General features: G+C 31.2%; 2 protein-coding genes across 2 annotated transcripts; both read left to right on the forward strand.

Annotated features, from left to right (window-relative positions):
- Window positions 1–1418: 1418 nt before the first annotated feature.
- On the forward strand, window positions 1419–6029 carry LOC114187657 (uncharacterized). Its single transcript, XM_085665639.1, has 7 exons — window positions 1419–1797; window positions 2070–2502; window positions 2586–3109; window positions 3233–3961; window positions 4315–4407; window positions 4506–5366; window positions 5452–6029. Exons 1-7 carry the CDS (start codon window positions 1419–1421, stop codon window positions 6027–6029), a joined length of 3597 nt encoding a protein of 1198 aa, XP_085521765.1.
- Window positions 6030–10571: 4542 nt separating this feature from the next.
- LOC114194795 (beta-hexosaminidase 2-like) lies at window positions 10572–14274 on the forward strand. The gene is made up of 2 exons (XM_028085209.2): window positions 10572–11428; window positions 13125–14274. Exons 1-2 carry the CDS (start codon window positions 10642–10644, stop codon window positions 14069–14071), a joined length of 1734 nt encoding a protein of 577 aa, XP_027941010.1. The 5' UTR covers window positions 10572–10641; the 3' UTR covers window positions 14072–14274.
- Window positions 14275–14780: the final 506 nt, after the last annotated feature.

The raw sequence follows: 14780 nt of genomic DNA on the forward strand, positions 1-14780 counted from the left end.
ATATTTAACATTATAAGAATAAGCATTTAAGGTAACAATTAAGCTACTTGCCATAAATTATCTTACAAAACGTACTTAAAAAATGTCCAAATTATAATATTTAAATACATAGATTATGGAACTTAAATATTTAAATATAAACTATAGCAAAATATTTAAACGAAATAAAGAATTTGCACGTTTAAATATTGATTAATCTAATAATCAATAGTCAATAGATAATGGAAGATTTGATGACATGGAATAAATGAAATCAATAAAATTGATGCTAAAATGGTGTAACTGAAATAAAGAATTTGTACGTTTAAATATTGGTCGTGACCATGCATTCAAAATAATTTAATGATTCATATTTAATGTAAAAATATTTTTTCAAACTACATTGAAGGTAATGCTTTTATATTTAATATAATAAATGTAAATAATTACTTTCAATCCAACGCATTCTAATAAAAACCTGAAAGGAAGGAATTTAAGGTAATAAATTAAAATTATTTACAATAAAACTAAAAATTTAACATATTTTCCAAAGACTTATACAGTGATGGTAGTTGTGTTCCATGAACATAATAGATCTTATGACAACCACATCAAGAACTTAAAGTAGTTACAAATGTTAGAAAAAAATTCATTTACACAACAATGCAGATTATAATATATTCTTCCAATTAATCAATGAAATATTTTTTTTCTTTTTCGATCATCGAAAAAGTAATACAATACCTTGCTTAAATAAAGAATGGAAACCCAAAATGGATGCCAGTTGAGTAAGTATTTGAGAAGATGAAGTCATTGAAATGAAGATTTCAAGTTTTCTCTATCTGTGATTCTTCCGCTATATCATGGAATCTGAAAAGGCAAAACCATATAAAGGAATGAAAGTGACCGTTTAAATTGACGGTGGGTTATGACAATGTAATTAATGATCTCCACTTTTTAATTTTATATTTTATTTCTTAAATATAAAAAAATTATCACTACTCATTACATTTTTTCCTTCATTAAATTGACAAGACATTAGATAAAAAATTTTACCAATTAATAATATTTTTTGCCTTTTTGGCGCCATGGTGGATTGAGTATTAGTCATCTCTAAAACTGGAACAAAAATTTATTCTGCAACGAATATCAAGTGCTCAAACACAGCACAATGAAGGCAACTGAAATAGCTACAAAGGTTCCAAAGCTCATTACACAACACTAACAGGTTATAATTTATGATAGTTAATATAATAGTACATTGGGACTTACTATATTTTTCTTCATTGTTTTATATACTGAAGTATATGAAATTTGGCTAAGCCAAAACTCATTATTTTGATTGTAAGATACAATTAAAGATATTGGTTTTCTCAAGTATGGATGATGAAAATAGCAAAGCCAGCATTTCTTCCGCACAATCAAGATTGAAAAGAAAAATGGTATCGAAGGAGAATAGGCAAAATAAGAAATATGCTGAAGACTTTTGCGGAACGTCCAAAAGCCAAAATCAAAGAAGAATGTGCACTCCACTATCTGACATTACAATTGAATCTTTTAATGATGAAAGACTTACGAATTCTGGAATACTACCACGTCAGAGAGATAAATGTCCCTTTCCACATACATCCTCTACGCATCGCCAAAATCTATTACATAGATTTGAGATGATTTCCTCAAACCAGGACAAAGAAAATCATTGGCTTCTGAATAAGCCAAGTTCTTCTCCACAATGTCAATTCATTTCAACTGAAAGTTATACTGCTGAAGAAATAGTTCATATCAGTAGCAATGAAAGAGTTAAAGAAGCTACGAAAGGTATGAATTAATATGTTTACAACAATTCATATTTTATTGTCATGTCTATAACAATTATGTTATTTTATTGTTATTCCAGATATCAATAAAGTGGATAAAATGCAATTTCAAAAATCTGGATACAAAAACACATTTACAGATTCAACGAATGAAAGTTCCATCCACTCAAATGAAAGATAAGACATTTATTACCTGTATGACTTCTTTATAATGTTATATATAATTTAATTTATGTTTACTAAACAAACAATACTCTTTCACTGATTATGCAGATATAGGTGATCCAATATTTATTTGTTCAAATTGTAAAGCATACATGTGGTATGAAGAAAGGATAGACAAGCATAAATATTGTGCTAATCCAAAGTTTCAAATGTGTTGTGGAAATGGAAAGGTTCAATTACCTCTATTGAAGGATGCTCCTATTGTTTTGAAACAACTGTTATTCAACTCTGACAGTAGAGAGGCAAAGAATTACCAACAACATATTAGAACATACAATATGATGTTTGCATTTACATCTCCTGGTGCCAAAGTGGATAATAGCTACAACAATGGTCATGGTCCACCAAACTTACGAATACAAGGCCAAGCTTGCCATAGAATAGGTAGCCTCCTACCACCTGCAGGAAAAATGCCTAAGTTTGCCCAATTGTATATATATGACACTGAGAATGAAATACATAACAGAATCCAATCTCTAAGGTATATGAAATGAATAATTGGTTTTTTGTTGACTGTAATCAAATATGTTTCATGAAACTAATTGATATTCTAATCTTTTTCAGCAATCAGAACAAGATTGATGTGGAAATTGTTAAGAAGTTGACAACGATGTTAGATGAATTCAATGTGCATGCTAAATCATTTCGAGTTGCTAGAGATCGATATAGAGAACAACCATTCCATGATCTTAAATTGAGGCTTATTGCTGAAAGGACTAAGGATGGAAGGATATACAATATGCCGACCGTCTCTGAAGTAGCAGCCCTAATAGTTGGTGATGTTGATAGTGCTTCTCCAAGAGATATCATAATGGAAAACAGAAGTGGAAATAGCAAAATAGCAACTGCAGATGACATTGATAGCAAATACCCAACTGCTGTTTTTGCACATCTACTACCACATGCACATCTACTACTGTTTTTGCACCAAAATAGCAAATACCCAACTGCAGATGACATTGATAGAGTAATTTCAGCTGAAATTCCATGTCCAATACAAAATCTAAAGCTACATCAATGTGTTAAGGAGCATATGATTCATGGCCCTTGTGGAGTAGTCAATAAATCCCTTCCTTGCATGAAGAATGGTAAACGCTCACGCTTCTACCCAAAAAATTTTCAAAGCATTACAACTATTTCAGAAGATGGTTTCCCACACTATCGTCGAAGGGATAATGGAATATGTGTTTAAAAGAATCATGTTTCCATAGATAACCGTTTTGTGGTTCCGTATAACCCAAAGTTATTACTTAAATATCAAGCTCATATCAATGTTGAATGGTGCAACAGAAGTACGTCAATCAAGTACTTATTCAAATACATCAACAAAGGTTATGACAGGATAACGGCTGCTATAGTTAATAATAGCAATGAATTTGGTGTTATACATCAAGCATCAGATGAAATCAAACAGTACCTTGATTGCAGATATATATCACCATGTGAAGCATGTTGGAGGATCTTTTCATTTCCGATTCACGGAAGAAACCCAGCTGTAGAAAGATTATTTTTCCATCTTCCTGGACAACAAGCAGTGTACTTCAAAGATGATGATTACATTGACGATATCATAGGAAAGCCAACTATTGCAGAGTCCATGTTCACAAGTTGGATGGAATGTAACAAAAACTACGAAGATGCTAAAAGCTTAACATATGCCCAGATGGTATCAAAGTTTGTATATGTAAAGAAAGATAGATGTTGGAAACCAAGGAAAATGAGAAACACAATTGGAAGACTAATTTGGGTGCCACCCAGTACAGGAGAACTTTTCTATCTAAGAAGAATGCTAACAGTAGTAAAGGGGCCACTATCTTACGAAGAAATCAGAACTGTAGACAATATATTGTATCCTACATTTAGAGAAGCCTGTGAGGCATCCGGATTTTTAGCAGATGATAATGAATATGTAGAAGCCATCAAAGAAGCAAATGATTGGGGTACTGGACTACCTAAGAAAACTTTTTGTTACAATGCTATTATCTAACAGTGTTAACCAACCACACCAACTATGGGAAAAAACTTGGCAATGGTTGTCTGATGGCATACTCTATATGGAAAGAATAAAAGCTTCAAATCCAGGTATTGTAAATTTTATTTGGCCGCTCTAAAATCTTAACTAATATTTTAACATAAACATTTGACTAGCTTAATTATATGCATGCAGAACTACAGTTAAGCAATGACATCTTGAAGAACTTAACATTATTGCAACTAGAAGAGATGTTACAAAGAAATAGAAGAAGCCTAACACAATTTCCATCTATGCCTTATCCTGATGGTTTTGTTACAGCTCATTGTGGAAATAGGTTGATATATTCTGAACTGGATTATAATGTTGTGGATGAACAGAACCTATTTCAAAAAAATTACACTTCCATGACAGGTAAATAATTCTTACCTAACTTGGTATACAAAAATTGTAGAAATTATATAGTCATTATTGATTTATGGGCATTTAATGAGAGGATTAAAATTTAACAGATGAACAAAGGAAAATTTTTGAAAAAGTCAACCAGGCTGTTGTTAACAATATAGGAGGAATGTTCTTTTTGTATGGATATGGAGGAACTAGAAAAACTTTCATGTGGAGTACTTTATCTTCAGCATTACGTTCCAAGGGAAAAATTGTACTAACAGTGGCATCAAGTGGTATAGCATCTCTTTTGTTACCAGGAGGAAGAACAGCTCATTCTAAATTCAGAATTCCAATCCCAACCATGGACAACTCAATTTGCAACATAGAGCAAGGATCTGAAGTAACAGAATTATTGAAAGTAGTTGATCTTATCATTTGGGATGAAGCACCAATGGCACACAAATTCTGTTTTGAGGCTTTAGACAGAACTCTTAATGATATAATGAAACACCACAAAAAATCGAATTCAATCTTTGGAGGTAAAGTTGTAGTGTTTGGAGGTGATTTTAGACAAATACTACTTGTCATTCCTAAAGGGACTCGGTCAGACATTGTAAATGCAACAATCAATGCTTCATATCTTTGGGAACACTGTCAGGTTATGACACTGACCAAGAACATGAGACTACTACAAACAGGTTTAGAAACCAATACAACTTCAGAAATTCAACAGTTCTCAGATTGGATAGTTAAACTTGGTGATGGTTTATTATGTGAACCAAATGATGGAGTAGTGGATATTGAAATACCACCACAATTTCTGATTTCAGATTTTAGTGATCCAATCAAAGCAATAGTATCAAGCACATATCCTGATCTACTACAGAACTATAGCAATGCTAATTTCTTGAAGAGCAGAGCAATATTGGCCAGTCGAATAGAAACTGTTGAAGAAATCAACGAACACATATTATCCTTAATTCCTGGTACATATCTATATATATTTACACATTTCATATATATTATGTTTTAATTATATGTCTAATGACGATTATTAATAATGCTATGCAGGAGAAGAGAAAGAATATCTAAGTGCAGATTCAATTGATAGATGCGACAATCCAGTGAATGATGACTACGACGTCATTACTCCAGAATTCCTAAATTCATTGACAACTTCTGGAATACCCAGTCATAAAATCAAACTGAAAATAGGAGCACCTATAATGCTTCTAAGAAACTTGGATCAAGCAGAAGGCCTCTGTAATGGAAGTAGGTTAATTATTACAAGATTGGCAAAACATGTAATAGGAGCAAGGAATATTACTGGAAACAAAGAGGGAAATGAGGTTTACATCCCACGTATGTCTATGTCACCATCTCAATCTCCATGGCCCTTCAAGTTGATCAGAAGACAATTTCCTATTATGTTATCTTATGCTATGACTATAAATAAGTCACAGGGCCAATCCTTATCTTCTGTTGGATTATACTTGCCAAAACCAGTATTTAGTCATGGTCAGTTGTATGTTACTGTTTCTAGGGTTCAGAGTAAATCAAGATTAAAGATCTTAATCCATGATAATGACAAAAAACCACAGAGTTGTACAACAAATGTTGTATTCAAAGAAGTATTCCAGAATGTATAACAGATTAAAAATGTGTTATCTTTTGATATCTAAATTGTGATGATTATATAATATTTGCGGTTTATATATCTAATTCGTATAAAATTAAATTAATTACCATCAACTTACCAAAATGTTTAAGCTATCTAAATTAGCTTTTCGACAAGCTAATGCAACCAGTCCAGTATATAACATTATACAAATTAATCTGAACTAAACATATATACAACAGAAGATTTGAAAAACCATACCTGAATGACTAAATATTCAAATGAAGAATAAAAACCGAACAAATTCAAGGATAATTGATTGTAAAATCATAACTGAAAGAGGTTACAAAATAACACAAATCAAAACGCAAATTACAGAATATCAAAACTCATGAAAAACATACCGTCAATCTTCTTTTTTATTCTTCATTCATTGATAACATTACGTTACAAATTCTATAATATACTTCAAGCAGAAGAAAACTGCATTATCATTTAAAGCAATAGCAACCGTCAACCAACCCACAAAATGATAATAAATAATGTAGTTATGGACTCAACACCCACATTTAGTTTTTCTATTCACACCACCACAAATTCAATTGAAATAATCTACTCATTTATAAATTGAATTCAGTGTAGTCGATATGCTCCGACTAAATTCATCGGGAAAGCCAGACTGATAAATTAATACTTACAAGTGTCAAAATTATATTATCATATATAAATAAAATACTAACTACAGGACATTGTTACCGTATCATATATAACATTGTGTAAAAATTATATTAATCAATTAGTACGTTTAAGATAAGACATCGTTTTAAATTACAGGAGATTGTTATCCATATAACCAAAATAAATTTTACTAAAGCATTATAATAAATAAAATATTTTCATAGACGTATAAAAATATAATCTTAAAATCAATAACCAAAAAAGACATTCTGATTCATAACCTTTAATTATTTTAATTTTAATAAGTATCCAACAACACTTACAAACATTGCTAAAAGACCAATAAACCAGCAAATGTTTCAAGTATAGAAAACACACGGTAAAATAGAAAAGACTTCTATTGAAAATGGTGATGGGGAACTGATACACAAGGAAAATCTGCAAATGAAAAACCAAATGTCACAAATCACATATATTTTGCAGTGCTGAAAAGATATATTGCAATATCTACACACATTCCTATTTTACATTTATCTAAAAACAATAAATGTATTTAAATATATTTAAAAAATAAAACAAACTATTACTATTATTATTATATTTGGTATAATATTAATTTGGTATAAAACTATATAAAAATAAAAAACAAAAAATAACTACCATAAATTAAAATATTACTATTATTATTGCATTTAACAAATAAATTATTATTTTTATATTATGTATTTAACGGTTCTATTAAGATTATATAATTTTAAAAAAATACAATAAATACTTCAGAAATTTATCAACATACAATTGTAAAAAAACAAAAATAAAAAAACAAAGACCCGTGCGTACGCACGGGTCAGATACTAGTTACTAATATAATATAGAAATGTTAATATATATATATATATATATATATATATATATATATATTTAACGATTAAACATTATTTTATATAATTTTTTTAGTTATTAAATTTTAAAATATGTTGAGTTTTTTCGAATAAAAATCAAATCATTATATCCAAACTTATACCTTTACGAAATTTAATTAATTTATTTGAACAAAATAAATGAAATTAAAAAACTAAAATTAAAACAATTCAAATTTCAAACATTTCAAATTCCCTAAAATTTTAAAATCTTTCATCTCATCACAACCTTAAAAATGAATTGACAAAAAATTTGGTTTGGCTTAATTTGAGGAATCATGAGAGTCTCAACATGAGTTTGAAAGGTTATTCTAAAATATGTCTCAAAATTTCTCTCAAAAAGCACAATACTTTTACATAGTACACTTACACACACAAAACAAAATAGACATTTTCAAATTTTTACTTGTGGATTGTAAATGTATCCTTATCATATTTGAATCAACAACTGAGAATTATCAACTGATTTAGTTTTGTAAGTGAAATGATTAGAGGAATAATTTGAGATATAAAACATTATTACAACTTAAAATACGTTATTCATAGTATATATTGGAAAATCTCAATACAATACTATCTCCAATGAATTCGCGATACCCATATCCTTAACTCTTAAGAAAAATAATTTTGCATGATTTGAATAAGATAGTGTGTTAAATTTAACTATTAAACTCCATGGTGAATAATCAATTCACAGTATCTAAAATAAAACTGCTGGAGCTTTTTTAATGAAATAAAAAAAATGAAAAGAATTAATTCTTAAATATGTAAAACGCTACAAAGCTAATTTACTGAAAGGACGAAAAATTAAATTTAACTCCTCAATATAAAAAATATACAAATTAAGTTTTTAACATTATAGTTTAATGATAAAAAAAATTAATTAAATGTCAAATTAATTCTTAAAATTATATTTTAGCAATAAAATAATCTAATAAATAATAATAAGAATAGAACATAATCATGATACGTTTAATATTTTCAGAAAACAAAATCAGCTTTTTCTGTTCAAAATTAAATTATCAGCCTGCTACCACCTTACGAAATTGGTTATCTTTCCAATGAAATTTCTTTGTTTCTTAGCAAGTCCTCCCCCAATCATTTGCTCTTCTTTTTCTGCTTAATATTATAAGGTATTATTATTATCAGGACAATAACACAGATATACCTTTATTTTATATATATTTAGTAAAAACTTAATGCTTTTTCATATTTCTCTTTTTGTTATATTATTTTTCTTATAAATTTATAACTTCTTTTTAGATATATCCCAATGTTAATCAATATTTTGAGTATATATAAACCTTTTCAATTATTATTATTTTTATTAAAACAATTACTATTATTATTGGTACTGCATATCCATCAGTTCAATCTTTTCTCCTAATAGAATCCAATTTTTCCACTGACCAAAAGCAACCAATAAGTCAATGGCACACATTCCAATCAACAAAGAAAAAAATATTCTTTACTTCCACTCACTTTTAAAACACATCCATAGATAAGTTATAGTTACACAAAGTTAAAGTGAGTTGAAAACATTATTAGAATAAGGTAAAAATATAAACATTCTCTTTTTGAACAAACATCTATTTCATAACCTTCTATTTTTTTCTCTTTATCTTATTTTTTAATTTTATATCTTATAAATATGTCCTTTCTCCTTCAACACAAATAAATTTGCACAGGTTTTCATAAATATTTTATACGAAAAAAGAAGGTATAATTACTCGTATAGTATCTAGTTTGAGACTAGTGTGCCAAATAGGTACTCAGTTTAAAAAAAGTGTCAATTGCATCCCAACTTTTGAAAAAGTGCTTCAATTAGATCCCTTTTAGACAAAGTTGACTAACGCCATTAGTCAATGTGCCACGTGTCAGTCTGTGGTTTTTTTGATTTTTTTTAATTTCTTTTTTAATTTTTTGAAAAAAAAAATATAAATGCCACGTGTCAAGACCCTGTGTGTGACACATGGCATTGTCAGTGTCACGTGGCATTGTAATGCCACGTGTCAGTATCACTATCAGATGTCATTGTGTTGATTTCGATTTAGTCTCCATATATGTTTTTTTGTTTCAATTTAGTACCTACTTATGTGTATCTGATTCAATCTTGACATAATATTTTTTAATAATTAAAATCTATTTTTTATAAAATTAAAAGTAAATAAGTATAAAAGTTTTACAAAAATTAAGTATTTGATATTTATATTAAAATTTAGTGGTAAAAGTAATTTTTAATAAAAAAAATTAGTATAACATTCATATCAATAGAAATTTTGGTTTAAAATTAGTAAGAGACAATATCGTTCTATTTTTGAAAAAAAATAAAAATTAACAACACATGAGTACTTAATAAAAAAGTAATTAATAAAGTAATATGTTAAAAAGTCGTTTTTAATAAAAAATATTAATATAACATTCATCCAAATAATAAATTTATACTGAAATTGAGAGGAACAATATAAATATTAGTACTTAATTTTGTAAAAATATTTATACTTAATTATTTTTAATCTTATAAAAAATGGATTACAAAAATATTTTAATTATTAAAAAAAATTGGGACACAATTGAATCAGATACACATATTTAGCTACTAAATTGAAACAAAAAGACATATATGGGAACTAAATCGAAATCATCTAATAGTGACACTGACACGTGGCACTGACAATGCCACGTGACACTAATAATGCCACGTGTCACACACATGGACTTGACACGTGACATTTCTTTTCAAAAAATTAAAATAACCACATGGCATGTTGACTAACAGCGTTAGTCAACTCCGTTTGAAAGGGACCTAATTGAAGCACTTTTTCAAAAGTTGGGATGCAATTGACACTTTTTTTAAACCGGGTACCTATTTGATACACTGCCCCCAAACTGGGTACTATACGAGTAATTATACCAAAAAAGAAAAAGAAAATCTTTACGAGATAAAAAATTCTGCTCCCTGAAACCCAGAGGGCAAAACATTCCCAACTCAGTGCCTCAAATAGCAACGACACGAACATGATCATGATGCAAGGAGAATAAACCATGTTTCTAAGATATTTTCCACTACTTTTACTTTTGTCATGCATAAGGTTCATCAGTAATGCAGAAGAATCAACCACCACCATCATCAATGTGTGGCCCAAACCAAGGAACCTCACATGGTCCCCACCATACCAAACCACCCTCCTCTCTTCTTCCTTCACCATTATCACCACCACCATCCACCACAACAAACACCTCTCTGCCGCCATCTCTCACTACCACACCCTCATCAAATCAGAGCACCACCATCCTCTTGTGCCTCTTGGAGTCACCATCTCCAAGGACCTTCCACCACTGCAAAATTTGACTATTGCGGTAGTGGACCCACATGCAGGACTCGTTCACGATGTAAACGAGTCCTACACTCTCTCCATCCTTCATTCTCATGCCACTCTCGCTGCACAAACTGTGTGGGGTGTCATGCGAGGTTTGGAGACCTTCTCCCAACTCGCATGGGACTGTCCTACACAGATCGCAGTGGGAGTAGAAGTGTGGGATTCTCCGGTGTTTGTTCACCGTGGACTGATGGTGGACACTGCAAGGAACTACTACCCCATGAAGGACTTGTTGAGGACAGTGGAAGCCATGAGCATGAACAAGCTCAACGTGCTCCATTTGCATCTCACGGACGCAGAATCTTTCCCTTTGGTGCTGCCTTCAGAGCCTGCGTTGGCTGAGAAGGGAGCTTATGCACCTCACATGGTGTACACACCAGAGGATGTGAAAACACTTGTAGAATTTGGCCTTGATCATGGAGTTCGTGTGATTCCTGAGATTGACACACCTGGTTAGAAACAATTTCTTTAACTTTGCAGCCTTTTTCTTGGTTTTCAGAAAATTTCCTAACTTGAAAATCAGTGCCGAATTGATTAATTGGCTGATTACTTAGCTGTTCTGTTCCTCTCCCCATGTTGGTCTTTTCTAGGAATTCAACCAGATGTTTGTAAATTACAGTAATTAGACTAACATGGTATGTTATTGTTGCTACATAATCAAATTCCTTATTCATATGGTCAAATTCCTTGTTCATACAATTGTTGTCTGTGTATATAGAAGAGTATGGTTAGATGGTGTTGATATTTTACCCTGTCAGTTTCAAACATATAGCAGTTGAGTTGAGAGACATGCCCTTATAATGATGATACCAAAAATTTTGCATCTCATTCCAGGTTAGGAAGACACTTTCTTTGTAACAAAATAATGTTACAAGTTAGGAAGATCAATCTCTTCATTCTGCACAACAGAGCAACTTTGGTTATTAATGTGTCTGAACTGTTACCCTGAATAGTAGATCTCTTATATAAAATGGTGAATGTGATCCTACCATTGTGTTGAATGAAGTGAACCAGTTTGCAGAGTTTATGTCCGAACGGTGATCTTTAGTTTCATTGTTGATAAGGCAGGAACTTTATTTTAGGAGTTAGTAGTATTTGCTTTTTCTCATTCTATTATGTTTGGTGAAATTTCTTCATAAATACTTTATAGAAAAGTAAAATAAGAATGAAAAGTGAAATCAGCTTCTCCAAAAGTTAAAATTAGTTAATGCATAAACTAATTTGTACAAATCTAATCTTTAAATTCATGGATAAGCTGATTTTAGCCTATAAAAAGACTAATTTAAGTTTTCTTTCTTATTTTTCTTTCCTAAAGGTGTTTATGGATAAATTTCCTCCAAACAGACCTCATTATATTACAATGGTATGTTTCTTGGAATAGTGATTAAAATAGTGTTACATTAGCAAAGCTTGAAGGATCTCAGGATACATCTCACCATAACAATGTTAGTTCTCTGGCTAGCGATTAGTGATTAAATTGAAGTAAACATTGGCAGAGAAGAAAGGATCTTCAACTGCAGTTTACCATTGGAATGCCAAATTCTTTGCAGTTACAACCTCACTTCAAAGTAGTGTAACCACAAGGCCCATTAACTAGGCTTTCTTTTATGATTACAAAGTTTGAAACGTTGTTTTAGCAGTGATACTATGTTTGATTGAAAACCATACTTTTATTTGTTGGAGATCTTACATCGACTAGAGTAAGACGAGTTTATAATATAGAAGTAACCTCAACTTACAAGTCAGTTTTGTAGGATTGAGTTAAGCTTGAAATTCACTTCTTAACATAGTATCAAAGTCATTTGAACCTATCATAGGGAGATTTATTGTTTGTTGGGTCTATTGTGTCACTTGCTATTAGGAGATTTGTTATTTGTTGGGTCTATAGTATCACCCTCTATCGGACCACTGTTAATGTCGAGTCTCACGCTCAAGATCTACATACCTCGAAGTGAAAGATAAAACAAGTTAACTTATAGTATATAAGTGAATGCAAACCTCATTTTATAAGTCAGTTTTGTGGGGTTGAGTTAGGCTTGAAGTCTACTTCTTAACATTCTCTTTTCTCTTTCACAAAATTTAACTTCACAAGATAGAAATTCTGAGAATTATGCTAATCACTGATTGATATAAACTACATATCTGCAGGACACACAGCATCTTGGGCATTAGCCCACCCAGAGATTGTGACATGTGCCAACATGTTCTGGTGGCCAGCTGGAAGTGATTGGTCTGAAAGGCTAGCTTCACAACCAGGAACAGGACACTTGAACCCCTTAAACCCCAAGACATACCAAGTCCTAAAGAATGTGATACACGACATAACCAAATTGTTCCCAGAACCATTTTTCCACTCAGGTGCTGATGAGATAGTACCAGGTTGTTGGAAAACTGACTCCACAATTCAGAAGCATCTATCAGATGGTGGAACCCTCAACCAGGTTCTTGAGAAGTATATCAACAACACCCTCCCTCACATTGTTTCCCTCAACCGCACTGTTATCTATTGGGAAGATGTTTTACTAGATAAAACAGTGCATGTGCCATCCACAATCCTTCCAAAGGAGCATGTGATTTTGCAGACATGGCTCAATGGACATGATCACACCAAGAAGATAGTCTCTGCAGGATACAGAACCATTGTGTCATCTGCAGAGTTCTATTATCTGGATTGTGGACATGGCACCTATGTTGGAAACAACAGTGCTTATGACAACCAAGATGGGAACACAGGCAATGGTGGCTCATGGTGTGCACCCTTTAAGACATGGCAAACAATATACAACTATGACATAACATATGGGCTGAGTAAGGAAGAAGCAAAGTTGGTTTTGGGTGGAGAAGTGGCACTGTGGTCTGAACAAGCTGATGGAAGTGTTTTGGATGCAAGAGTTTGGCCAAGAGCTTCTGCAATGGGTGAGTCACTTTGGTCAGGAAATAGGGATGAAAATGGTGTGAAGAGATATGCAGAGGCCACAGATAGATTGAATGAATGGAGAAGCAGAATGGTGAGCAGAGGAATAGGGGCTGAGCCAATTCAGCCACTTTGGTGTGTTAAGAACCCTGGCATGTGTAACACACAGAATTCAGTTTAGTTCCGTTCTTCCTTTGTCACAAAGTGAAAGAATGAATTGAAAATAAGGCTCAGTTGAAACAAAATAGTGAGTACAGTTCATATCTTTTTTGTATGAAAAAGTCTAAACTTTTGCTCTTACATGAAATACTCCTTGTAGTTAACAATATTTTCTTTTGTTGAAGTTCTCCTGTGATACCAATATACACTTACGTTTGATCCTTACGTTAAAAGTTCTCTATTCTTAACAATTTTTTTTTTTTTATGGGGAAACTTCTTTAACGTTGTTCTAATGTAAAAAATATTACTAAGACTAAAATTTACTAATGTAAAAAAGTATAAAATCATGTGTTCAAATAAGTATTAAACTAACCCAAAATTAAAAATAGAGGCTATTATGGCTAGCCTCCAAAACTTGATTGAATTTATTTTGCCTAGCAGCGGTGTGGTTCTCCTGAAAGAATAATTGCTTGTTTGTTTTATCACTAGAATCAATTGGCCAGTGCATATGCTTCAATTCAAAATGTATGGCTAAAATTAATCTTGGTAGGCATTTCAATTATATCCAATTATTTAAAATTAATTACATGGATACTTTGCAAATGGTGAAGAGAAATGGAAACATTTTAAAAGGTGTTAACTTTTTTTAATAATTAATTTTGTAAGATTAAATTAAACTTAATTTAAATTTAAATATCAAATTTTATATTAATAATTATAAGATTAATAAT

Source organism: Vigna unguiculata, chromosome 1 (assembly GCF_037176805.1).
Source record: "Vigna unguiculata cultivar grain cowpea cultivar isolate G323 ecotype 2 chromosome 1, ASM3717680v1, whole genome shotgun sequence".
Taxonomy (NCBI): domain Eukaryota; kingdom Viridiplantae; phylum Streptophyta; class Magnoliopsida; order Fabales; family Fabaceae; genus Vigna; species Vigna unguiculata.

What these genes read in the sequence shown, in the direction of transcription:
- LOC114187657 (XM_085665639.1), top strand. Translation starts at nt 1,419, where the DNA reads ATGGTATCGAAGGAGAATAGGCAAAATAAGAAATATGCTGAAGACTTT. An exon ending in AAATTACACTTCCATGACAG is followed by an intron (nt 4,408 to 4,505) that starts GTAAATAATTCT and finishes AAAATTTAACAG; the next exon opens with ATGAACAAAGGAAAATTTTT. An exon ending in CATATTATCCTTAATTCCTG is followed by an intron (nt 5,367 to 5,451) that starts GTACATATCTAT and finishes AATGCTATGCAG; the next exon opens with GAGAAGAGAAAGAATATCTA.
- LOC114194795 (XM_028085209.2), top strand. Translation starts at nt 10,642, where the DNA reads ATGTTTCTAAGATATTTTCCACTACTTTTACTTTTGTCATGCATAAGG. An exon ending in TCCTGAGATTGACACACCTG is followed by an intron (nt 11,429 to 13,124) that starts GTTAGAAACAAT and finishes ACATATCTGCAG; the next exon opens with GACACACAGCATCTTGGGCA.